The following is a 27,535-nucleotide window of genomic DNA, read 5'->3' as shown; positions in this document are numbered from 1 at the left end:
GTTGTTCTACTGAGTCACAACAATCAACAGTAATACTCCACACACTCTTACTTGTGTACTGTATATGTTTCTGTGTTTTTTTTTTTAATATATCAGAATCAGCTTTATTTGGCCAAGTTTGGGGTGGCACGGTGGGTCTCCTGGTAAAGCGTTGGCTTCACATTTCTGAGGTCCCGGGTTTGATCCTGGACCCGCCTGTCTGAAGTTTGAATGCTCTTCCTGTGCCTGCGTGGGTTTCCTCCGGGCACTCCGGTTTCCTCCCACATTAAAAAAAAACAAACAAAAAGAAAACCACATGCAACATTCACTGGACACTTGAAATTTCCGCTAGGTGTGCTTGTGAGTGTGGCTGTTTGTCTCTATGTGCCCTGCGATTGGCTGGCAACCAGTTTAGGATGTACCCTGTCTCCTGCCTGTTGACAGCTGGGATAACCTCCACCATTCCCCGCGTCCCTCGTGAGGATAAGCAGCTCAGAAAATAGATGGATGGATGGCCAAGTGTTGAAAAAAAACAAATGAAATTTTTCTCTGGCAGACGGTGCTGCCCTGGTACGACATACAAGACAAAGCTAGTTTGACATCCATTGATCTGTTGCGCTTTCCCGACATAAGGAGCTGGAAGAGCTGGTGGCCAGGATGTGGAGGATCCGAAAGAGTCCTGCCTGCTCTGGACCTTGTTCATGTTGCATGTAAGTCCTCAATAGAGTGGTGCCGTTAATCCGTTCTGCTGTTTTGATTGTCCGTTGCATTCGGAGTTTGTCCTTTTTGTGGCGGCCCCAAACCAGACTGTGATGGAGGTACACAGTACTTATTGGATGACCGCTGTGTAGAACTGACTCAGCAGCTCGTGTGACATACCATGGTTCCCCAGAAGCCGCAAGAAGTAGATCCTTTGCTGGTCTTTTTTGAGGATGGAGTTGATGTTCGTCTCCCACCTCAGGTCCTTTGACTGTAATTCCCAAGAACTTGAAGATCTCGACAGTTGCCACAAGACAGATGGGCAGCGTCAGGGGAAGCTGTGGTGAAGGTTGCCTCCTGAAGTCCACAATCATCTCTACAGTCTTTAGAGCAGAAGTCTCAAACTGGCGGCCCGCGGGACATTTGTGGCCCACAAGATAATATTTTGTGGCCCCCACTTTAATATGAAAGTTTGTTAGTGCGGCCCTTGAGTTTGACATGAATGGCACTTTTACAGAGTTGTGTGCAAAGCCAACTAATCATGGTAGGGTATCTGGCTCTCGGGCACTTGTGAAAATTACAGCAGTGTTGCCATGTTTTACTTGTAGTTTTGTACACAACTTGTTGACACAAGCATCTTTGTTTATCCTTTTTCATTCATTCATTTTCCGAGCCGCTTATCCTCACCAGGGTTACAGTGGTGCCAATCCCAGGTATCATTGGGCAAGAGGTGGTGTACTTTGTAAACTGGTTGCCAGTAAATCCCAGGGCACGTAGAGAAAGACAAGAGCTCCACTCTAGCCAGTTCCTGTCGATGTGCAGACTCGTCGCCGTCTTTGATGAGGCCGATGACAGTGTTGTCATCTGCAAACTTCAGGAGTTTGACAGTCGAATACCACAAGGTGCAGTCGTTAGTGTAGAACGAGAAGAGCAGAGGTGAGAGGACACAACCTTTGGGTGCTCTGGTGCTGTTGGTGCGTGTGGATGAGGTGGTGTCCCCCAGCCTCGCCTGTTGTGTCCTGCCCGTCAGGAAGTTGCAAAGCCACCAGGACATGGGAAACGAGATGCCGAGCGGGAGAAGTTTGGAGGAGAGGAGTTCATGGATGATGATGTTGAAGTCCATGAACAGGATCCTCGCAAAGGTACCCTCGCTGTCGAGATGTTAAAGGATGAAGGGCAGACCTATGTTGACTGCATCATCGGCAGACCTCTTAGCTCAATGTGCAAACTGCAGTGGGTCCACCTGGGGACCTGTGACGCTCTTGAGGTGGTCCAGCACAAGGCGTTCAAAAGACCTCATGACCACAGATGTCAAGGCAGCAGCCCTATAGTCTTTAAGACCTGACACTGCTGCTTTTTTTGGGGACTGGTATAATGGTGGAGCGTTTGAAGCAGGCTGGTACTTCACACAGTCACACAGTTCTAGAAACCTGTTGAAGATCTGAACGGATCAGATCTGACAGGAGCAAGTTGGTCTGCGCAGACTTTGAGGCAGGGTGGGGACACAAGGCCTGGGCCTGGTGCTTTGTTGATCTTTTGTTGTCTGAAGATCTGTCTAACATGCCCTTCATGGATGCTAAACGGTGGAGTGGAAGGTGGTGCGGCTTAGTGGGTGCATAGTGTGGAAGTGTCTACCTCGAATCTGCAATAAAAGCTATTTAGGTCGTAGGCTCGGCCGCTCTTGTTTTCTACCCTGGTTGAACGTCGGTTGTAGTTAGTGAGCGATTATAGACCGTGCCAAACTGATTTGGAATCATTAGCGCCGAGACGTTTTTCAAGTTTAACTGCATAGTCCCTCTTTGCAATGTTAATTTCTTTAATCAGCTGGTTTCTAGTGCAATTGTAGAGGGCCCTGTCCCCGATACGATATGCAATCTCTTTAGCCTGGCGAAGTTGTATAAGTCTGGCTGAAAACCACAACTTGTTATTGAACACAACTTGCAAATATCAAAGAGTGGGTTGGATAACATAAATTGAGTTTTTGGCTAATGACTTGTTCAAGAGCCAGTTGGAATCAGGAGTCAGGTAATCTATCTGAACAAGAGTTATGACAATGTTTTCGTCAGTGAGTTAGGCCCTTCAGGGCCTGGACGCATTGTTATAGTTGACAGAAAAATGAATTTAAAATTTATCAAGGCATTTGGCAGAAGAATTTGAGCCCATCTGTCCGCCAATTGAATCTCAGCACAGGTTGGTTGATGCGTCAGGACAACAAGATAAAAGACAGAAGTAAGTCAATGACTGGATGGTATCATCCAGAAGAAAACTCTTTTGAAGAGGCTCATTCACAGTTCTGAACTCAACCCGACTGACAGACTTCAAGAGAGTGAGTCAGACCAGAAATCGCAACAAAGTTGATGTGCGGAACCAGGTTTGTAGAGAGGAATGTTGCACAACTTATCTTGAACGTTGTGCTAAACTGCAACTCCAGGAAGTTGTCAAAAACAGTACTTTTTAAATTCAAAGCTTCACGTACTTTTCCCACCCTATACTGTGAAGTTTTCACGTTGTGTTCTAATACAACCAGGTATGATGTTATTGTTTGGGTGCTATTAGCTTACCAAGATTGTTTTTGTTTATTGTCGTGATGTAGCAGAAGATCAGAACACATTTTTGACCGATTTATGCAGCAATCCAATTAGTTGCAAAGTTTTCACCTATATTTTCTTGTGACTGTAGATATACAGTATGTTCATTCTATGTAAAGACCTTCTGCCATACATCCTTTAAACTATTAACATTTTCCAATCAGATTAACTTCCTCTTAGTCTCCTCTTAATCTTAATTTTTCATTGTACCAAGACAGACAATCCCATGCATCTAATTGGTGGGAAGAGTTTAGTGCAGCAGGCTGTTTTCTGTTCCAGCATGGCTGTGACCCACTGCACAAAGCAAGGTCTACACAAGCATAATTAGAGTTTGGTGAGGGAGAACCTGAGTGACCTCTTCACTATCAAGCACCCTTGAGATTGAGAGCCAAACCCTCTTTAACTAAATGTTCCCTGACTCCACAAATATACTTTTGGATTAATGGCCCAATTTTCCCTCAGTCTGTTGATTTTGGTCAAATGTATAATAATGTTATAATTTCCCCCAAAAAATGTCTTGCTACAGATGAAAAAGAGAGCCTTATGATGAGTGTAATCTGTGACACAGTAAAGGCATAGTTTCTCCTGAGTCCGCTTGTTCCTCAGACACCCTACTGAATGTTTTCTTGGCTATCGCTGTTGATAATCTTGCAAATGCGCAGGAGCTAACTAAGGTGAGTTCAGATATTCTTTTTTAACATAATGCATACAAATGCATTGGATAATGCTGACACTTGGCTGAAGGATGAAGAAGAACAGGAGGAGGCAGCCAATAAGAAGCTTGCTCTGCAGAAAGCGTTGGAGGTGAAGGAAGTCAGTCCCATGTCAGCAGCCAACATCTCAATAGCTGCGTAAGTTTCTGTCCATCCTCTCCCTCTTATATTTTCATTCTCTTGCTTAACCCCGATAAAACATTCTTTTGTCATTGATTTTGTTGTCATCCTCTTATCTAATATTCTGTGTGAGTTTGTGCTTGGATGACTTCTCTACTCCTCCAACTTTGAGAGTATTCCTGTGGTTATGATTGGGTCATTCACCCCTCACTGATCACCTCCTCAAATGATAGGCAATTAAGGACGCACCCAGTCTGTAGAACATGCCAATTTGTTGCTTTTTCCTGTTCAACATTGTCTAATTTTGTGTAGCAGGAAAAAACAAACAATTGAAATACTCAACCACAGAAATTAAGAAAACTGATAAGTTACAACAACACAATTTCATTCAAGATTTACAGTACTTCCAAAACAAGCTTTGCTCATGACATACTGTTAATAAATGTAACTTTCATAACATAAGGAAATTTAGGATGTTTTATATACATTTATATAATTTAAGGTTACGCTGTGACGTGTCAGAAGGTTTTCCAGACAGGGTTTCTGTAATGTGAAAGATCTGGCTACTGGCCTCGTGCACAAAATGGAAAGAATGGGGAAAATACACTGCTTTTGACAAATTGGATGAAACAAGTATTTAAATTTACTACACGCATACAAAAGACTGATAGTTGTTTTCATATTGCCTTCATTTTTTTATGAACATAAGGATCCATCCATCTAGTATTTAAGGCAGTTGTGGAAAAAACATCTGAAAGAACTACATAAGACAAAAGCTTGCAGAGTCAGTACATTAATTCTGAGTGGGTGAATCACTTTTTATAGGGATCATTACGATGTAAATTATCAGAACTTTTCATGGCTTTTATCGGAAAGGGCACGAAACACATAGTTCTGTTTTTCCTTGGAGTAGTTTTTGTAAAAGGCCTCTCTAAAATCGTTAATATGTCAGGCACTGAACTAAAAGTTCAGCAAAGCACAAGAGCGGTCATCTGAACTTCCTTCTAATTTTCTGATCACAAGTCTGCATCTGGGTAAAAAAAAAAAAAAAAACTGTTGATCAGTTGTTCAGTTCATGAAATAAATTATGAAATAATCTCTGGAGCAGTGACAGTGGCAAAACTGTTTTCGCACAAACCGTTTTAGATATTATCTGTAGCTTTTATTTTCATTAATATATGGCAATATTTGCACACAGATTTAATATCATACAAAATGAGTGTCATTTGATGCCCAGTGGGATGCAGTGTGGCAGTCTAGGACCGTGTTTTTTGAGTTTTATTGTGCAAACAAGTATACATCAAAATATGTCCTTGTGATTGCATAGTCTTTGCGTAATCACTAATGTACGTGAAGTGACTCATGGGAACTTAATCAAATATACTGTATATACTCCCCCCATCCCAGTATTGTATAAAATACCTCCAAAAAAGTGCAAGTATCTTCACAGGAAATATAGTCAAGTTAGTCAACTTGCAGAATGATAGTTCAGTAAAAGTCTGAAAGCGTCTGACAGTTAATGTACTTAAGTATCAACAGTATTCTGAGTGAGTGGTTAGGGTTTTGATTGTGTTTTTAGGTATTTAAAGTTTATTCGGTTTAGTCTACTTGAGTGTAAATCATATGGTTTGTGACTTGGCTAATAAGCGAAATTAGCTCGCACATATTAACCTGGCCAACACATTACCACATGGCTTAACAAGCACAGGAAAACTGAAAAGAAAATTGACCTTTTGACTGCACTGCATTAATCCAAATGAATTTAACCTCCAGGTTGGATGTCGATCCAAATATTTCTGACTGTAGGTAGACATAAAAGGCATAAGGTAAAAGAAGAGCCTTTTACTCCAATTTCCGAAAATAATCCATGGTAGTGAGGCCACAGGTGAGAATGTAGTGTTCATTATTATATCCATCCATCCATTTTTTGCCGCTTATCCTCATGAGGGCCGCGGGGAGTACTGGAGCCTATCCCAGCTGTCAACGGGCAGGAGGCAGGGTACACCCTGAACTGATTGCCAGCCAATCGCAAGGCATCATTTTTATATACTCAATGTTTTAAAAAAAAGAAACTTTAGTGCACCCTTGTGGAACTTCATTTTATTTTGGTCTAGACAGTTACCGGTACATTTCTGTGTTGCTTTTATGTAGAAAGGCTAAATAATTTAACAAAAATAAATAAAACATCATTTTTAATACATTTTCTGTGAGGAACAGCTTTCCCAATCGTTTCATCATTTGAGGAACAACCTTCTAATGTTGAGAAGCAATTTTTGCGGGTTGATTACACATAGAACCAAAGCACAGGTTTTATCAAACTATAAAAACAGTATGATTGATGAGTTGAATGTCGGGCTTCAGATCACAAATATTTTTCAGTTTATCCCACTGAAAATTCTATCAAAATTATCCAATTTTTGGATAAACTTTCATTTTGCTTGGTTAAAAAGGAATTATGAATGCATAAGAGAAAAAAATGACCTTTCACCTAATAATGTGCAACTACTTGGTTTCATTTTTAAAATATTTTTTCATTTATTTGTTCAGTTCACTCTGTGCAAATAGAAGAGATAAATAATGCAAAAAGGCATTAGATACCATTTTAGCATTATAGAGCATAAACATTCTTTATGCTGCTGCAAGTTTTGGAAACGTTCGATTTGTTCAAATGAAATGAAAGGAGGACACCTCGAGGAAACAAATATTTCTTTTTTCTCACTTCATCAAAACGTATAAAAGATGGTTCGGGGGAATTTATCAGTGTAGAGTACTACTCAAAAGAATAGTCTAATGTGACAAACCAGAGTAATCCATGTTTTCAGTATATTTTTTTTATTGCTACATGTCAAACAAATTACCAGTCGGTGCAGTAGCGTTCATGATATACACTTAAGGCTGTGTAATTGCAACTAATTGTTGAAAGGGGTGTGTTCCAAAAAATAGCAGTGTGGTATTCAATCAGTGAGGTCATCAATTTTGTGGACACCAGGTGTGAATCAGGTGGCCCCTATTTAGGGATGAAACCTGTTCATCTGTTCAACATGCATTGTTCCTTAAAAGCCTGAGGAGAAAATTGGTTGTTCAACACCGTTTTCAGAAGAACAGCGTACTTTGATTAGATGATTGGAGAGGGAAAACCTTATGAAGAGGGGCAAAAAAAAATATATAGGCTCCTCAGCTAAAATTATCTCTAATGCCTTAAAATGGAGAGCAAAACCAGACACCTGGCAGAAAACTGAAGACAACCATCAAAATGAATCGCAGAATAACCACAATGGCAAATGCTCAGCCAATGATCAGCTCCAGGATGATCAAAGACAGTCTGTAGTTACCTTTAAGTACTGTGACAGTGAGAAGACATCTGTGTGAAGGTAATCTATTTACAAAAATCCCCCGCAAAATCCCTCTGTTTAAAAAAAAAAAAAAAAAAAAGACGTGTGCAGAAGAGGCTACAATTTGTCAAAGAACACATCAACTGGCCTAAAGAGAAATGGAGAACCAATTTGTGGACTGACAGTACAAAGCGATGGCAGTGAAGCATGGTCAAGGTTCATGATATGGGCATGTTTCTACTACTATGGTGTTGGCCCGATTTATTGCTTGCCAGGAATCATGGATTGGTTTGGATATGTCAAAACACGTAAAATACTTGAAGAAGGCATGTTGCCTTATGCTGAATGGGACATGCCTTTGAAACGAGACAATGACCCCAAACTCACTAGTAAACATGCAAAGTCTTCTTTCCAAACCCACAAAGTTAATGTCATGTAGTTGCTATCCCAATTCCCGGACCTTAATCCAATAAAGATCTAGTGGGGTGACATTTAGAAATGGTGTTTATGAAGCAAAACCAAGAAATGTAAATGAATTGCAGAATGTCGTTAAGGAATCTTGGAGTGGAATAACAGTTGAAAGGTGCCACAAGTTGGTTGACTCCATGACTAAACAGTTATTAAAAAAAAAAAAAAAAAAAAACTGTGGTCATACAACGAAATATTAGCTTAGTGATTCAAAGGATTGGTAAATCGTTGGAACAAAAAAATTTGTACAAAATAGTAATAGTGAATTTGTAACGTCAACAGCAGATGGCTTCTTTTAAGACACCCCTTTTAACAAATTGCCCAATTGCACAGCCTTAAGAGTGTGGACGAGTATATCATGTATCATATTTCATGAACGCTCAACCTTGATGGTTTTCTGGGAATCTACTGGTAACTTGTTTGATGTAGCAATAAAAAATTATGTACTGAAAACGTGGATTAATCTGATTGCTATTACTTTGAACTACTGTAGATGTTCTGTTTGCACGCTACGGAAATGTAGTGGAGAAAACAATGTAAATTGCCAAAAGTAGAAATAGTGACGTATTTTAAATATCTGTGAAAACCGTAGCAATGCATTAGGTCTCCTTTATATTAAAAGATTATTTTCTTTGACCTAAACCATCCTCAGTTTAGACTGCTTTGATATTACAAACAGACACTCATCCAGGTCATTGTATACATTGCAAAAGAGAGACTCCTATCAAGCAATGAAACATCCACCCTGACAGGGTTTACGTACATTAGATAAAGTGAAGTTGCTTGGCCCACAGCCGCTCCTTAATTGCCATCTGCCTCACAAAGAAATGGGGCTGCTCAACTGGAGTAAACACTGGTGAGCTGCCGTTGCTCATCCTTATACCTTGCCATTGTCATTATTTTCCTGTGCATTAGCATCCAGTATTCTCCAAATGTTTGAAAGTGAATGGTGTGGCGACATATTGGCGACCTGGCTCATAAGCAACTGTTTTCGTTTGAATTTTACAGTTTTTTTGTTTGCAAATTCGGGGTTTCATGGCATGGCATTTTCTTGACAAAGTTAGATTCAAATTCTAATCAGCAACTTTCCCAACTACTCAAATTGGTATTGTTAAGAATTAAAATCGAAAATGTATTTGGAATGAAACTCCTGACTGGTTTCCAGGTTCAGTTTCTGCTTTTATAGAAATGTCTGCTTACAAATTAGTATGGTGTTTGCAAAGTAGTTGCACAGATGTGTCCTTTTTGAGTAAATTAGATGGGAACAGGTGGACACATCGAGGTTCCACCTTTTCCCTTCGTATTTGTGTCTCATTTTTCTTTTGTTTTTTTGTTCTGCATGTACAGTTTTGTAAAGCAAAATCGAGACGCACTCTCTCGCAGGTCGTCCATCAACAGCATTCAGTCACTGTGAGTTATCGCTCTCTGTTACAATATTCCCCTCCTTGTCTTCTCTCCCTTCTCCTCCACATTTAGACTTACATTATATAATTCTCTTGGCTCCCGAAGTTTGAAATGTTGTCTGTCTGGTCCTTAATATTGGCATTGTGTTATTAGAATACATCAAACAGCTAAACCTACAACAATTGCATATCCCTTGCAAATCCTACATTCCTTTAGAAAAGAACTTCAACCCTTTCAAACAGTATAAAATGCATACCAAACATACATTTCTAAAATGTTTTGTTACAATTTTTTTTTTTTTGAATGAATTACAACATTGTTTACAGTCAAGTTAAAAAGCCAAATTAGTGCAAACATAGCAGTTGTGTTCTATCTGAATGGTATATTATGGTTAAGAAATAAGGTCGGGAAGGTGTTTGTCACAACACAAAACATTTTCATTCACACGTGGGTCTCCAAAATGTATACCACACAAAAAAATGATATCATTTTAGTGTCTTTTTCTTTGTAACTCTCCTCTCTAGGGAAATACAACCTGTGTTTGTCGCTTATGTGTGTGTGTGTGTGTTTGTGTGTAAACCTATCCTTTGTGCCTTAGTGCCCTCTGTCTGTCTGTCTGTCTGCTTGTCTGTCTGTCTGTGTCTTCTGTCTGCCTCTCAGGAGTTACACTCTCTACTCTTCCCCAGCCCAGCAAGTCTTGAGGTACCGGTGAGCAGATGGAACAAACTTAACTAACCAATAAAGTATCATGCAATAGACAGAGTAACCAGAAATTTCTTTGGTTAGATGGAAATAAGAACTAAAAAATAAAAACTCATCTATTTGTGTCATCTCTCATGTTGTTCCCATCTTTTTCGGATACAGCATGCCATATTTGCAAAGGTTGACATACCTATAACAAATAATTGAAGGATACTGAAGTTGCAAAGAGCAGTGGCAGCTTTCATGTTCCCAAAACAACAACCAAAACAATACTATATAAAATAGGTTTCACATTCCTTCAGAGTACTTTGGTATCTTCCTATTATCCAGGAAAATACTGGATAGAATTGTACACTTGTTATGAAAAAAGACATTTTTTTTCCATACTTAACTTCCCGTTGCAGCATTATTTGATATGAAGCTACTCAATCTACTTCTGTCAAGTCTCAGTAATCAGTCTTCAAAGACGCAATGCAAGATTCCTTTTTTAAAAGGAGGGGACATAACGAATGGAATTTGAAGGGAAATGATATTTTCACTCAACAACAGCATACAGTATGTAGAAAGCGAACGTTTGCATCAAGCGTTTGCGTTTTTCTCTGAATAGGTTCTAGATTAGCTCATTTGTTTGATGGGCCCCTGCAAATTCCACATCAGCATTTGAATTACAGGATTCTATTTGCATTCCCATGACTCACAGTTTGTCTTAGTAGAGTACAAATTGTTTCTTTTCCAGTTGGAAAACCTTGACTTTACTGTGAAAGTTACAGATATCCTTACATCATTCAAGGTGTGGGTGGAAATCCTCCTCTACTAAAAGCTAAACAGTATATGAAACCTTTTTTTTTTGTTTAACCAACACAATTCCAAGCACAACTGAAGGGATTTCTTTTAACTGTTTGTTTTATCTCTAAACTGTTTTAACTTTTAACTCATAAGAATATCAATGTTAAATATGTACATCACATTAAATATGACAGTCAAGCAATAAATTATGTTATTGTATTAGGCTATGGCTCTTTATGGGCAGGAGGAATATCTGACAGGGAGTGCTATGTTTGGATGAGTATGCATTGTTTGCAAAAGGGATCATGCTAATAGCTGGTGATTGTGGAGAGGTCACCCTTTCCCTGTGAAAAAAATAAAAAATAAAATCAGAGGTGTGTTAATGACTGGCATCCTGGGGTACATGTACATTTACTGTAGCTTGGAACATTGTGTGGTCTCATTCCATTGCTTTCTGGTTTCATGCACAGAATTTTCTGCACAGCCTAAACCTCAAGCCGTGCTGTGCTTAGATTTCTGCATAATACATTACCATGAGTGACATATGTGGTCTGCATCACAGATCGTTTTGTGACATGCTTGTTTGTTTGGTTTGTTAAAGTGCCTGTAAAGGGACCAGAAAAATGTCTTGTAAATTTGACACAGCACAGAGAACAGTGTTAACGAGGCTGTCAAATTTGAATGAAAAAAAAAAAAAATCTCAAACCAATAAACCAACCACAAAAGAATTAGGCTCCAATCATGAAAAATAGAGCTCTCCTTCCAGCTGCAGGATTGCATGGGTTTGTCCAATTTAGGCGTTAGACACAAGCCGTTCACCTGTTAAATACATTTCTTTGCACGCTACGTGGTGAACTGTCTGTGGTCAGTGTGTAATGTGAGTCTCAGTTTATAATGAATAGCTAACTTTTCCATGCCTCTTTTAGGGAGTCACACACAACAACACTGACAGAGGTGCTCACATATTGCACACCTGCTTTGGTTAAGCAAGTTGGTTAGCTCTTTAGCTCACGAGCTCGCCTGGCGAATTGAGTGGACTTGGGCGGTATTAGACAGACCCAAATATAGGCAACTTTTTAGCCCCACCCAAAGAATCCAGACAACTCAAACAGTGAAAAACAGTAGCTCAACAATTCAGTACTCATTTTTTCCGTCTTTGGACGTTTTCAGCACTTACCTTCAAACCCTCCCTTCCCGCCAGCCTCCACCCCACAGAAAAATGACTTTACGAGCACTTTACGAGCTGTATAAAAAGCACATAATATTGATTAACAATATAACATCAAGGTTAGAAGATGACATGGCTTTGTGTAAACTTTTGTGAATCAAAATCTCTCCAAAATCAATGTATTTAAAAGTATAGTAAATGCAACCACATTAATTCTGATGTTTCTATGTGGGATTTTTTCTTTTTTGTAACTAGCAAGGAACAACAACGGGCAGCCAAAACCATGTCAGTATGGGAGCAGAGAACCAACCAACTGAGGAGACACAACATGAGAGCGAGCAGCGAGGCTTTGTTTAACGAGCTTGATCCAGAGGAGCGCCTACGACTCTCGTCTGTTCTCCATCTCCATCCTGACATGAAGACTCACCTGGACAGGCCCCTTGTTGTGGAGTCCAGGAACAGCGACGATCCTAACAGACTTCCTGAGGAAGGACAGCAAGACAGCACGGGAGACAACTTCCATTCACACACCAGGAAACACCACCGCCATCGGGACAGGAACGGCGAGGGCAGGGACGGAGGTGATGGCCGTGCAACGAGGCATCACACCCATCACAGCCGGAGCAAAGATCACAATAGCAACGGGGCTCAGAGTAAAGAGAGGAGAGGGGAAAGTAGCCACAGTCGAGATGAGGGGCAGAGACGCAGGCGGCATCATCACACAGGCTCTCCTGAAGAGGAGATCTCTGATGTCCGAGGAGGAGGTGAAGAAAGAGGCCATCGCCATCACCACTCACATCGTACACCAAAAGAGGGAAATGGGACATTAGCGAATGGTGCCCACGGAGATCGTAGGGTCCGGGAAAGAGGAGGGGATGGTAATGGAGAAAGAAAAGCACGTTGCTCTAGAATGGTCAGAGCCCAGTCAACTCTGGATGAAAATGAAAGCAAAACGTGCAAGAAAGGTCATAGGTAAGCTCTTCAGTATGTTTACATGTTCAGAGATACATTTTTTCTGAGAAATGAGATCTCATTTCATGGACACGTCAGTTCAATATGTTTCCTTATGGAGTTGCCACACTGCTGCCACTTATGTCCCTGGCAGGTTTATGATTCATCTGAAATCAGAGTTATGAAACTCAAAATCCCAAAACCCGTTTATTTACAGTTTCTATCTTTATATAACTGGTAAAGACAAAAAAGACTCAGAAAGGGCTCCTCGATTACATTATACTTTTGCTCCTCTGTGGAGCCTCCTTGCCTTATGATTCACAGAATCAAAATCTTTGACCATTTATGATATTTGAGGTATCCAAATGATTCTCATATGGTGCAAGTATCAAGGAAGGTTGTGAATAGACTTGAGTAAAACACTGTAATTCCTACAATTATTCAAATTTATCACTTTTTTTTTTTTGGCTGATAACGTGTAGACGTACAGTCACAAATTCTCTTGAAAACTGAAAACTACAACAAAGATTTGGTGAGACCTAAAAAAATTATACATTTTCTGTATATTATTATTATTATTTTTTTTTATTAGTCTTTGTAGTAGGAAGAGTAGTACGAGTATTGGTGTGAATGTGAATAGTTGTCTCTTTCTATGTGCCCCGGCTGGTAACTAGTTCAGCGTATTCTTCGCCTCTCACTCAAACTCTGCTGGGATAGACTTCAGCACACCTACGACCCTAGTAAAGATAAACAGCACAGAGAATGGAAAGATGGTGTCAACGCAGTTGACTGCCATATCTAAATTGCCAGAAGCTGATCTCCACTGTTTGTTTGTGGCTAGTATCTCTTACCTAATATATTCTGTGATGGAACATGTATACCTGACCTGCTTTTTATGAACATTTTTTAATGTTGATAACTAGTTTTTAGTAGACGTAAAGAAAAATTGTATCGGGGTTTCACAGGCCACATAAAATGGCATGCAGGCCTGCTCTGCTTCCTGGACCTTAGGTTTTACACCATACTCTTATGGAAGACATAATAATTATATGTAAACAGCATACAATCCATTTAAAGATGCAAAAACATTGATTTTACTCTTTAGGTTTATGGGCAATGAGGTGATAAAGCACTGCATGTTTGTTGTTTCAGGAAACTTATATTCAGTCTTCTTTAGATACTGGATCTTATTTGGTTGCATGAGTTTGAAGCAAAGGGAGCACATTGTTGCTCCTAGTAAGATACACATTTATTTCCCCAGGGAGATGCAGTCTGATGGTGAGGAAGAGGGTCTTGCCACCAGTCAACTCAGTCTTGGAGACAAGCAAGAGGACGCTGACAACCAAAAGAACTCCACAAGAGCCAGCCAGGCCGGCCTTAACAGCAACACCATTCACATCCCTGTAACCATAACTGCCCCACCTGGAGAGACCACCATTATTCCCAGTGAGCAGAACCTTCATCACATCACATTATGCACACTTTCATAATAAAGTTTCAGAGCTCTGATCATGGAAATGTACACTTTCATCTGATGAGGAATTGTTTGAAGTGGGCGAAGACATGTTTGTTGTAAATGTTATGGCTATCAACGCTTTGTTTCCTTGGTTCAAAATCAGGTCACGCTTTGAAAGTAGAAATTAAAATGATAGAGGTATTTTCTGTCTTTCGGTTGTCATCTATGATAAATACTTATATCTACTTTTCCACATTAGTGAACAACATTGATTCCGGCAACTTCAGAGTGAATGAGGAAAAGAAAGCTCTGGAAGAGGATGATGCTGTCAGTAGGCCTCGGCAAATCCTCCCCTATAGTTCCATGTTCATCTTTGGACAAACAAACCCGTAAGTCATTGGATAATAACGTCCATCCATCTATTTTCTTTGCCACTTATCCTCATGAGGGTTGCGGGGAATTTTGGAACCTATCCCAGATGTCAATGGGCAGGAGGCAGGGTACACCCTGAACTGTTTGCTAGCCAATCGCAGGTCACATCAAGACAAACAGTTGCACTCACAATCACACTTCGGAGCCATTTAGAGTGTCCAATTAATGTTGCATGTTTTTGGGATGTGGGAGGAAACCGGAGTGCCCGGAGAAAACCCACGCAGGCACGGGGAAAACATGCAAACTCCACCAAGGCAGGGCCGGGATTGAACCCAGGTCCTCAGAACTGTGAGGCCAACGCTTTACCAGTGCCGCCTGGGCAATAACATATATTTTTTATTAAGTCATCAAAAATTGTGCAATTTCCACACTTATCCTTTGTTATTAATCAAACATGCACACTTCAAGCGGAGAAACTTTAACACATAAATGAGAACAGCAATTTGGCAGCACGGTGGATCAGATGGAATGCGTTGGCTTCACAGTTCTGAGGTCCCAGGTTTAATCTGGGATAGGCTCCAGCACTCCCTGCGACCATTGTGAGGATAAGCGACTGAGAAGATGGATGGATGGATGGATGGATGGATGGATGGATGGAACAGGAAATTGTTTCGGATAAACTTTAAGAAACACAATTCTGGTTAAGACTGTACAACTACAATGACAAAATCAGGTAACAATATATATTTAAAAATAAATTTCCTTTGGTTGTGTAAATTGCCCAAAAAAACGTCTTGTGACTAAAATTATCAGATAAGAAAACATCTTGTATTTGTGTTGCAACACCTAATTTCCTAAAAGTACCAAGGAATGTATTTTTACCTTGCTGAAGTCCCTCACTGCTGAAAATGCATCTTAAGTTGTTTAATATTGCTCCTTAGCTATCCTGACAAACCTGATGAGTCATTTGAGTGTGAGTGGAATGCTTGTTATTCCTGGCTTGTTTTGGGAGCATGTCACTTGAACATGAGCTGTCTCTTCATTGTAAGCACTCTTAAAAAGTCCGTGCGTGTGGTGTCACAGGGTGCGGCGGCTATGTCACTACGTGGTCAACCTACGCTACTTTGAAATGTGCATCCTGATGGTCATTACCATGAGCAGCATTGCCCTGGCAGCCGAGGACCCCGTTCAGTCCAATGCACCGCGTAACAACGTGAGTCAGACTGTGAAGATGGCCGTACACACAAACTTCCAAAGTGTCATAGTGTCCAAGTTGTCAGATTCCACGACACACCGTAAAAAGTAATCTTTTCATGAAGATGTGCCTGTTCACTCTTATTTTGACTGACTGATTTGTTGATATATAATTGCTAAAAAGTCTTAACAGTTTGTGCAAATAGTAGTAGGACTAGGAAGAAACAAAATAGGCTTTTGTTCATCAATTAAAAAAGGAAGGCTGGCGCATGCCCATTTCAGAAAGTATCCGGAAAGTATGTTATAACACAATAATTCCTATTTTATATGAGACTGAAAAAGGTATGACCTGACTTTTTGAACTTTGACAGATAACACCAATTATTATTCTGCAAAGGGTCAACATGATTTTGATGTGACTTGTATGTGTGTTTTCTGTCTTATTTGCATGTCTTGTGCTGGTTGAGAAGGGTCCAAAGTTGACAAGCCTTAAGATTCCTCTGACATGTGCTATTCACATATCTCACGCTTTCTGTTTGTTTTGCAGGTCCTCAAGTATCTGGATTATGTCTTCACTGGAGTGTTTACTTTTGAGATGGTGATAAAGGTAAACAAAACACCTAAATAACTTTTTTTGGGGTATTTTTTTCCTTATATAATTGTGTTCATTCTCCAGATGATTGACTTAGGACTGCTCCTCCATCCTGGCTCCTATTTTCGTGACCTATGGAACATTCTTGACTTCATTGTGGTCAGTGGCGCTCTTGTGGCGTTCGCCTGCTCGTAAGTCTTCTTTAATGCTTTTACTTTGTTTTTTGTATGAATGCATTTCCATTGTTGATACTTGATTGTTTAACCATAAACAATTGTTTAAAGCATCATATGTTTTTGCATTCAAAATCCCATTCAGAGCACTGCGATATGTTGAAATAACGTACCTGGCATAAGTTGCTTTTGTGCTACACCAAGTTTATCTGCTAACATGGTGTCAATCAGAATCAGAATCAGTTTTATTGGTCAAGTGTGTAACAACACGCAACCAATTTGTCTCCGCAGTCAGTGCCTCCATATTACGACATTCAGAACAAAGAACAAACAACTAACAAGAACAAAGAAGCAGTTTAAAGTGACAAGTCGTGCAATACTGTACAGAATATATTACTAATACTATTACTGGTTGGAACAGCAGGATGTGAGGGTGTGTCCCAACAACGGCACGAGGCAGAGAATAGTAAGTTTGTTGATCAAGAATTTAATGACTTAATTCGCACACGGAAAAACTGTTTGAATGCCTGCTAGTTTTGACTTGCATTGATTGGTAGCGCCTACCCGAAGGAGCTGGAAGAGCTGGTGACCTGGGATCAGGGTCATGGATAATCTCCGCTCTGGGCCACATTAGAACACATACCCTTAAATCAAGTGCCATGATCAATAAGTTTTTGTGGAAATTAGACTTGAAAAAATAATCACATTTTCTTATTAAATTCAGTCAACATACAATGTTTGACATGTAGTTTAATATTAGATATTCAAGAAAAAAATTACCATCCAATTGTGGCAGGTTTATGTAGAGTATTCTGATTAACGAAGAAATACAATTTCTTACATATTATTAAACTGGTGTTTGGAGCTAATACAATAGATCCTTATTCTTTCTTATTTATGCTTATTTTAGCAACCCAAATTTTGAATACTTTCAAATAGAGTTTCTCAGTGTCTTGGCAGATTATAATGGTGTCGATATTTAAATGCAAGACATAAAAATGCTTCATGTTTGGTATGAGGTTTGCATCAATCAGAATTATTTCTAGTCAAATATTTCCCTGTGGTTTTAACATCTCTCCAAAAATTCCGAGGCATTGTAAACAGAGTGAATTAATCTCATCTGGACCTGCACTTAGGGTCTCACTAGTACGCCGCAGATTTCCCATTCTCTTTTTATCCTTTTCCATTAGTTATTCCACACATGCCATTTTCTCTTGGGCTCCGTCTCAAAACTCCTTACAGATTCCCACCTTAATGATCCTTTTTCTGCTTTCTGTGTCTCTGTTTTCTTCTCCTTTTCTGACTATAAACTGATGCTTCTCTGTCTATTTACATGTTGCTGATTGTTGTATATTTGTCTCCTTCTTTGACGTTTTTTCCTTCCATCCTCGGTTTCTTCCTTGGATTGCTTTCAGGAGCCTAATGGGGTAATGCCTGAGCTTTCAGTCTTTTAGTCTGTGCTTGTCTGTCCTGTTTGGATCTTCTGTTTTCCTTCCTTCCCATCATTTGTAGACTTAATCGATTTATCTTCTGCAACATCACCGCTATATGAATGTTTCAGACTTACTCATATCAGTGACAACCAGAGATACTGGCATACGCTTGTGTATATTTGTGTTATAAAAGACCAATTTCCCAGTTTTATCCGATAATGTTGGCAGCAATGACCTATTGTAACATACCTTACTGGCTGAGACAACAATTTTAAAAGCTAAGCATAAACATTGCTTCGGATGCAAAAGATGAGTGCTGAATTAGCATATGAAAAGTCAACTAAGAAGCAAATTTAAATCTATTAAGTAAGCTTAAAATGACTAATGCCTTGTCTAAAAAAAACCCATAAAAATACAAAATGAGGGTTTTGTCAGTATCTCTGTGACAACTAATGCACGGTCCTGCGCTCATATAGTACCATTAATATGCCTCTAATTAACTTAGGCAAGTTATCAGACTCAAACATTTCCCCATCATTAACCCGTCACCCAGTCTCCCTTCCTCTCAAGCATTTGGTCGCTCTGATCATGATCATTTACGTAATCGACAATGATGTGAGAGGCTGCTTTCACATTGCAAGACTTAAAAGACATTCACAACTGATGCTACTTGATGACCATCGCCAAAACAACAGAACTGCGATCTATTAATCCGTATATGTCAACTCATTTGGCCAGCTAGATATTGTTATGAAAATTACATATTCCATATTACATCGGCGAAACACTTGATGATGAAAGGAAGCCCACTTGATAACCCGTAGGGTGCCATCACTTATTTGAACATCTCACACAGAGCCTCATCGGAGCCGAAATATGCATGAATAGAGGGATATTAACATCTAGTCCTACATAATACACTTCAACGTCCATACAAAAAAACAAATATGAGCGGAGAGTGTGTCATTCATGCGCAAAGTTGCAGAAGTTTCATTCGACATCCATGCGGTAGCCATATTACATGCTACGTCATTTACAACTGTCACACTTGGACAGTCGCCATTGAGATGACGCTTTGCCACCTGTTATGGGAGACGAACAACAGAGATTTTCCGATTTTTCCGACGCCCCTTCTGACACGGAAGTTCTTTTCGAAGAAGAGAACACCTCACAATCGAGTGAAGTGACTGGGGTAATATTATCCTATCATTTCAAGCCATATTTAAATATGTGAATCACTTCTAATTAACAACAGACTCCCTGACAGTGTGTATGATAGTGTGTATGACAGTATGTAGCGTACTCAGGAGGACCCATGCTTGGTGTAACACCTTTGACCGGTGGGGGGGAGCGCTCCTTTCTCCTCCCGCTTGTGGCCAAACCACATGCGGCCAAACTACCTCCCCGCCCATGAGCGACGAAAATGCTGCCCGCGGCTGCACACATCAACATATTTACCACCCCTGACTTACGTACTTTATTAAGTTATTATGACGCAGATCTTTTGTTACTTCTGAGAGGATTACGTCCCCTCCCCAACTATTATTTTTTTTTTTATTGCTCTATACACACCTACCTGTCATTTCGAACCCACAAAGATCTCGTCCTTTGCACCTTTGCAATCAATTTTCCACAACGAACCGGATGTTTTGGAAACATGTGAAGAGTGAATCCGTCCCCCCGAGTGATCGAGCAATATCCAGCAATACAGCGAGATGGCATTTTGGCTAACACACGGAAAAAAAAAAAAAATACTTTCGCGCCGGTACAAGAAGTATAAACACACTAAACCGCCAATGTGGGCTTCTGGAAAAAATGTCACTTCCTGCTTCTTCTCCAAAACGAATGCCTCGAGAGGATTTTCATGGCAGGAGATACAAAAATCCATATACAACAACATCATGACGTGTGGTGAAAAAACGGAAGGTTCCATTCCGTCTGCCTTTTTTTCATTAAGAACGCTAAAGATCATGCTTTACGTGTCAGTAGGACTTTAAGAGTTAATTTAGTTGAATTAATATACAGATACAGTATGTTTCTAGCCAGTGTAATAATCATGAGTGAAACGATTATTTAGCAGTTTTGGAGGCAGTAAGTGCTGAGGTACTGAAGCAGAAAGGTGCCCACTAACCAGACAGTGACATTGTAAAATGTGATTTTCTTCACTTTTAGCTGTCATGTGAATGTCATCAGTCATGTAGTATTCCTTCAGAGTGTCCCTTCATTGTCAAGCAAATCGGGTCATTACCTTTACTCGTTTTCACCATTTTATTTAAAATCACTTGTGTGACAAGTCCTTGATTTGGCTTTTCATCCACTTGAAGAACTCATCTGCCCTTTTTTTTAAACCACAGTATAAGGTCATCATTTGAAATTCTGCTTTTTTACCTTGCTTCACACCATGTGGTTATATGCTTAAATAATTTATTTGGCTTTATTGTACAGTGTTTTGTTATATCCATTTGGTCTACCTTTGGTTTTTGGCCTTTTTCTGGGTTATGGTGTTAATGCATTGTGTGTGTGTGTTTGTCTGCTTACCATTGCTTTTTCTCATCAGATCGCAACAAAGTGTGGCCAGGTGGGAACAGTCCTTATCTACCTTTTGCCTGTCTACCCTCCTTCCCCGTCTTTCCAACATGTGAAGCAAAGAATGCTTCTCTTATCCACCTCCCAAGATTTTTGGTTGTTGTTGGCCTCCATCCCAACGTGTTTGGGATATGACCATGTGTCCCTCTTCCCTTGTAGAAAAAAAAATAGTTCCTGTCCCAATATTTGGATATCAGGACAAAAAGAGAATATTGGGAGCTCCATTTCGTAGCTTTCAGAAGGTCACTATGTAGTTGATACAGCATGTTGGATGAATCTGAAATCTTCTCCAATGGTTCCGACATTAACGAAACACAATTCCTCACGATAAATCATGATAGCTGTCAAAACAATGCTTACAAGTGATCATTTTATTCATTAATATTAAATAATCACATTTAGTTAAACCCGTTTGCTGTTTTTACATAATGAGTCAGAATACCCCAAGTAAGTAGGCTCTTAATGTGATATGAATTGGGCAGACTGTTTTTTTTGTAGAGGCATTAAAGGTTCTGTGAGTAAACATCCAGTTAGAAAGTGCTCCGACTCCAAAACAGCTTTTGAGTCGTCCAAGCTTCCGATGAATAATGATGACCTTATATACCTGGATCCTAAACTCTTTTAACAAACACCGCAGACCTGCTGAAAGCTATTGGGAGACTGTTGTTGTCATCTCAGCGTGTTCGGGCCCTTCAATAACGAGAGGTGGCATTGTCTTTTCAGCTTGCATGCCCTAGTAGTCAAGTAATGTGAGCATGAGAGGTGCATGTCTTTTTGTTTGGCTTTAACTGAGGGAGGAGAAGGATGGAACCACACTTCTCCTTTTCTTTGTGCCTACCTTTCAACCATGTGTTATGACACATAGAAGTAGGCCACCGTGCTCATCTTCATTTGTTTGAGTATTATCGTGTTGTTGCAAGGATTATTGTGAAAGCTATGGAAAGATGTGAGGTTTGGGATTGGTTGATTTAATTATTTACACTTCTTTCAAAATATTTGGAACAGCTAAGCCCACGTTCTATATGCACGGCAACATGTAGAGGTCTTGTGGAAAGGTCAGGTAGCATAACAGTGCCACTGCCAATATTTTTCAAGCTACCAGAACTTGACTAATGGAAAAATCACCTTCTCCACAAGTTAATATTCCCCAAAACAGTCTTACCATCAAAACCAATACAAGAGTCAGCGGTGGTCAAAGTTGTCTCCCGCTCCATTTCATGCTCCTTGACTTCTGCCGATTAAACCAGCTTCTCCTGTCACAAACCTTCTGGTAGAGATCAAGAGCTGTAAGAACATTGATCCTGCCAAAAGTCTACTGTATGCTGGTCATTATTATTTTATTTGTTGTATCTGCACCACACAATGACTATAAATGTTATTCTATTCTATTGTATTCTATTCTATTCTATTCTATTCTATTCTATTCTATTCATGTTCAATCTTTATGTACAGCCAGTTTTTTTCAGCTGTGGTTGTAAAGTTGAGTTGCAGTTGAGGTTTTTAAAGATGAAGCCTTGCCAGCCTCCGTACACTTGTACAGGAAAACTATGAATGACTTTGCCGTTACCTGGATACATGTGGTAATTGTAATGCGAATATGTCCAAATAAATCCAGCAGATAGTGAGTGAATATTAACGAGTCATTGACGCTCTCATTGTCGTCTCTATGCTCACCTCCCAATCAGACGTTAACATGGCACCTGTTCAGTCTTCAGCAAAAATAGAGAAATTGGCCCCACTGTTCCAATACTTTGGGAGTGGAGTAGAGATTTTCATCATTAAGAGTTCCTTGCTCCCAGTTACCCTTCATAAGTTTACCAGTTCAGTGTTTATCCTTGTGTGAGAGACACATTATTGGATAATTGAGTAATGATGCGTCACAATTGTTATTATTTGACCAAATCCTCTGGAAAAGTAAGTAAAATTGTGCTTTTAAAAGAAAGCACACAAAAAGGTGCATTTGCCTGATTTGGTGAGACTTGAGTTCTCCGTGTAGAATTTTTTTTTAATCTCAGTCCCAATAAAATGAAAAAATGATCACATGCTTACATATACTGTGTCATCAGTGGATCAGTGGATTGAGTGGATCCACAATATTGATTCTGGTTCTTCTCATGCCTCATTGAAAATGTGCTCCAGATCAGTGATTCTCAACTCGTGGTCAGGGGCCCAAAAGTGGGTCACAAATGGGTAACAAAATATTACCGTGGGTCTGACATCTTTTCAAGGTTACAAATGGTTCACAATGAAGTAGTTTGCTCAGTGGTGTAAGAAAACATGGGCATGTAACGCACGAAGACCCTGTTTATATTAGTGTGACAGGTTCTTTCTTTATATGTGTCCTATGATTGGCTGGATACCAGTTCAGGCCAGACCACACTTCTCACCCAGAGTCAGCTTGAATAAATGCCAGGACACCTAGTAAGGATAAGTGATTCAGAAAATGGATAGTTATAAAACTTCCTTCAATTTATATTTGAAACCTGAACACATTCCCAAAAAGCTAACACTGAGGCGCATTGACCGCTGTGTTATGTCGCTTTTCCGGATAACAATACTCAATGAGCGTTTGTAATTGAGGACATTAATGTTTGAAGCTTTGTAGGTGGAACTCATACCCATTTTGATTGATGTAAAAGTTCATTTGGTCAACAATCGAGGGTCTCCATTGTTGTATTTTTTGCTCATGTCATTTGCCACACATTTTCAATGGCAGGCAAGTCTGGACTGCTGGCAGGCAAGTCTAGTACTTGCACCCTGCAACGACAAAGTTATGCTGTTGTACTGTGCAGAATGTGGTTTTGCAACGTCTTGCTGAAATAAGCAGGGATTTTCCTGAAAAAGACGTTGCTTGGATGGCAACATACTGTATATACTATACTTTAAGCATGAATGATGCCTTCACAAGCTGGGTTGACATGATCTCTGGTCAACTGTTTACATGATTTATTCTGATTGGGTATCAACATGTACATACAGTACATTTAATTGGAACAGCTGTGACATGCACACTTTGTCGTGAACGTTACATCATTCATTAAAATGGAGGCCTGCGTTTATTTAGCAGTCGCTAGTTGTTTGTATATCTTTTTGTAAAAAAAAAAATGCTTGATTAATAAACAGATACCAAATAATGCAGGATCTGCCATATTTATGCCGTCCATAAATGGTGACACCATTTCGCATGGCAAAGATTTCTGCCAATAAGTTTGAAAAAGTAATAGTCCAAACCTGCGAAACCTAATGGACCTCTATTCGGATTTGGCCGGTTTATTCCGATTGAGGTGTATATAGGGAGCATTTTCATTAAAGATCGATTTGTAAACTGATTATATTCAGAATAGAAGGCTGCATGTAAACCAGGCGGCAAATGTGTAAGTTACCCATGCCATGGGCACTTACACAACCCCATACCAGCACAGATTCTGGCTTTTGAATTTTGCACGGATAATCCAGATGGTCCTTTTCCTCTTTGGCCAAGAGGGCATAACATCCATGATTTCCCAAAACAATTTTCAATATAGAATCGTCAAACCACAGTCCATCTCAGAGGGGCTGGGAGATAGACCAGCCGGCAGTATTTATGAGTGTTATTGATATATGGCTTTACATGTTTATGGCTTTTATGCCCTTACATGCTTGTCTTGATAGATGCAGTGGCAAAACTTTAAGTCCCAATGGTTTTCTGAATTCTTCCCAACCTTACGTGTCAATGTCCTTCACACAATCATGCCAGTTGTTAATACAGTCTCAACTTGAGGGATTGAAAGTGATTGGATTGGCATTTAATGCTGATTTTCAGCCTTGTCACCTAGGTGCAGAGATGTCTCCAAATTCTCTGAATCTTTTGGTAATATTATAGTAACTTTGAAATCCTGAAATTAGTTGCAATTCTACATTTAGAAATGGTGATAATGAACTGTTGGACTATATGCTCATGTAGTTGCTCATGCGTGGTGACTGTTGCCCCATCCTTGCTTTTGAACAACTGAACATTTTGGCAATGCTCCTTTTACACTCAATGATTATACTCACCTGTTTCTATTAATCTGTTCGCAATTGAATACCAGAGGTTTTTTTTTTTTTTGAGCATTCAACTTTCCCAGTCTTATTTCACCAATCCCATCTTTCTTGGAAGGGGCATCAAATTCAAAATGAGACAATATTTCCAAAACGATAAAATAACTCATCGGTTTTAACATTGAATATCTTGTCTTGGTCATGTATTCATTTGAATATATTTAAAAAAAAAGACTTTGTTCTTTTGTTTTTATGTCCATTTTACACAATGTATCAACTTCATTGGAATTGGGGTTTGTAGCTTTTGTTGTATTGAAAGACTGCTTTCTATATTTCTACTTAGTCTCATGTACTTTAGATTTTATATATGTGGCTCTCGGATTGGGAAAACTATTCAAGCATTGTTTTGCAACCTTGGCCAATTTCAGTCTTTGAGTCAGTGATGGTTCAGCTGTACACAATCTTATCAGGATCAGAGCATCCCAGACGTTTTTAGTTCATAAAACGTGCAGCATCAGCTGAAGAATCATGTGAGTGGTTCCTGCAAAGAAGCTTTTACCTCCACAAGAAGTTGATTCTTTACTGATTTATCTGAGGTTTATTATTATTATTATTATTTTATTATTATTATTATTATTATTATTATTATTATTTAGCATTTGTATGTTGTTCTACTAGTGATAGTAAAAACTACCATTGGCGTTTAGATATTTCATAATTAATTTTTGAGTTGGAAGGGATTGTTTTACAAATGCATAATATTTTGCAATATAAACAAAAGGTTGCATTTAGTATGACATGGATGTCTCAAATTGGTGACACTTTTGTTTAACTCCATCAAAATTTACTTTTCACTGCTGCACTGTGTTACCGTACAATGACATTATGTAACACTCGAATATATTTTACTACTAACAGATTGTAAAAAGGTATTCCTCCTTGCGTTTAGGATTTACTTGATGTACTGAAATCAGCTGTTCTTAGAGGATGGAGGCATAAAAGGGTTGATTGGTAATGGGTTACTCAACAGATCAGAAATTTACCATCATCTCAATCTCCACAGAGGGACAAAAGGAAAGGACATCAACACCATTAAGTCCCTGAGGGTCCTCAGAGTCTTGCGGCCGCTCAAAACCATTAAACGTCTGCCCAAACTCAAGGTACAGCAATCTCTTCTGTCGCTCAATATGGTCACTCAGGTCAAAACAAATGTCAGTTGACACACTGCACAGGTAACAACACTGTGTTCATGTACAGTAGGTGATTTTTTAAACAGCTTTAGTGTATTAAAATGCATGTACACAGGCAGACACACAGACACAAACATGTGCGCACAAATACAAGAAACCAAAATCAGTTTCCTACGCTCACAGTCCTCTCCTTAAGAGATAAAGTTAGAAACTCAGTCATCCAGAGGGGGCGCATTGAGAGGAGGCAGATTAGGTGGCTTGGGCATCTTGTTAGGATGTGTCATGGACACCTCCCTGGTGGGATGTTTCAGGCATATCCAACTGGGAGAATGCCTGGATGCTCTCCAGCATGTCCCGGGTCGTCCACTAACTCGTCGTCAACTATCTCTTCTGGTTCACCTGGGAATCTCTTGGGACCTCTCCAGAAGAGCAAGATGAAGTGGCCAGAGATAGGAAAGAATTTCCTGCTTAAGATACTCCACCTGTGACCCAACCCCAGATAAGCAGAAGATGGATGGATAGTTGGAGATATGCAAAATTGTTAATTTAAAATCAATCAGGGATTGCTGTCACTGAAGAAATATGCTAAATAAATGTTTTGTTTTTTTTGTCCTTGATTGCATTTCTTGTAGTTCAATAATTTAGGAAGTTAAGTGTTTAGATTTTTAAAAGTATGTTTTTGGGGCAAGCAATACAATGTGCTGAAGCTGTTCTTTGTGTCATCGTGGATGCGAGCATAATATATATAGTGAAGAAAATCAGTATTTGGACACCAAAAACAAAAAAGAAAAAATTAAATCGAGGCTGACAGACTTACATAGTTTCTTTAATAACATAATAATGGACAGCCTGGTCGACCACGAGAGAAATACTTTCTTGGCTCACTCCATGTGAAAACAAAAAAAAAAACTTGATTGTGATCATGCATGTCACATTGTATACACAAAGCACTTATTCTCACAATACACCCAACACCAGCAGAGCAGACCACAGAGGAGAAAGACAAACATTGAGGGGGTGCTATACGTACATCCAGGTTGTCTCCTTGTTACTGACATTTGTGTCCTCTACTTTCCAGGCTGTGTTTGACTGTGTTGTGAATTCCCTGAAGAATGTTCTCAACATCCTCATCGTCTACATCCTCTTTATGTTCATCTTTGCGGTGATAGCTGTGCAGCTTTTTAAAGGCAAATTCTTTTACTGTACTGATGAGTCCAAAGGTCTCGAGAAAGACTGCAGGTACACCAGTTTGAGTCTTTGGCCTTCCTGTGTTTCTTGTGTGATACTTTTCATGCCAGCCAATGAAAAGCCTACTCCAATTCAGTCTACTATGTTGATCATGAGTCTAATCCACATCTTTTTTTCCTTGGAACTTACAGTAGGTATTTTCTGTTTGTCATGATTACAAATGAGCCTTTTCTCTCATTTGTCAAAGGGGTCAATTTCTGGACTATGACAAAGTGGAACGTGGACGCGACGTTGAAGCTCAGCCCAGAGAGTGGAAGAAATATGAATTCCACTACGATAATGTTCTTTGGGCCTTCTTAACGCTTTTCACTGTTTCCACTGGAGAGGGCTGGCCTCTGTAAGTCATAATAATCATCAGATT

At 39.6% G+C, this 27,535-nt stretch overlaps 1 protein-coding gene across 7 annotated transcripts in view; it reads left to right on the top strand.

Annotated features, from left to right (window-relative positions):
• cacna1bb (calcium channel, voltage-dependent, N type, alpha 1B subunit, b) overlaps positions 1-27,535 on the top strand; it is a 188,491-nt gene that overhangs the window by 124,402 nt on the left and 36,554 nt on the right. For 6 of the 7 annotated variants that reach the window (XM_061847560.1, XM_061847559.1, XM_061847562.1 and 3 more), the window contains 12 exons: positions 3,873-3,940; positions 4,011-4,117; positions 9,247-9,309; positions 12,215-12,931; positions 14,172-14,356; positions 14,626-14,755; positions 15,822-15,951; positions 16,480-16,539; positions 16,609-16,715; positions 25,800-25,896; positions 27,005-27,165; positions 27,362-27,511. In XM_061847560.1, the coding sequence (XP_061703544.1) occupies positions 3,873-3,940; positions 4,011-4,117; positions 9,247-9,309; positions 12,215-12,931; positions 14,172-14,356; positions 14,626-14,755; positions 15,822-15,951; positions 16,480-16,539; positions 16,609-16,715; positions 25,800-25,896; positions 27,005-27,165; positions 27,362-27,511 (1,975 nt within the window). The remainder of the gene's footprint in view (positions 1-3,872; positions 3,941-4,010; positions 4,118-9,246; positions 9,310-12,214; positions 12,932-14,171; positions 14,357-14,625; positions 14,756-15,821; positions 15,952-16,479; positions 16,540-16,608; positions 16,716-25,799; positions 25,897-27,004; positions 27,166-27,361; positions 27,512-27,535) is intronic. The other variant, XM_061847561.1, reaches the window with a different exon arrangement.

The sequence above is a fragment of the Syngnathoides biaculeatus genome, chromosome 17 (assembly GCF_019802595.1).
Source record: "Syngnathoides biaculeatus isolate LvHL_M chromosome 17, ASM1980259v1, whole genome shotgun sequence".
In the NCBI taxonomy this organism is placed as follows: Eukaryota; Metazoa; Chordata; class Actinopteri; order Syngnathiformes; family Syngnathidae; genus Syngnathoides; species Syngnathoides biaculeatus.
The sequence above is the reverse complement of the archived record's forward strand: the minus strand, read 5'-3'. Positions and strand labels throughout refer to the sequence as shown.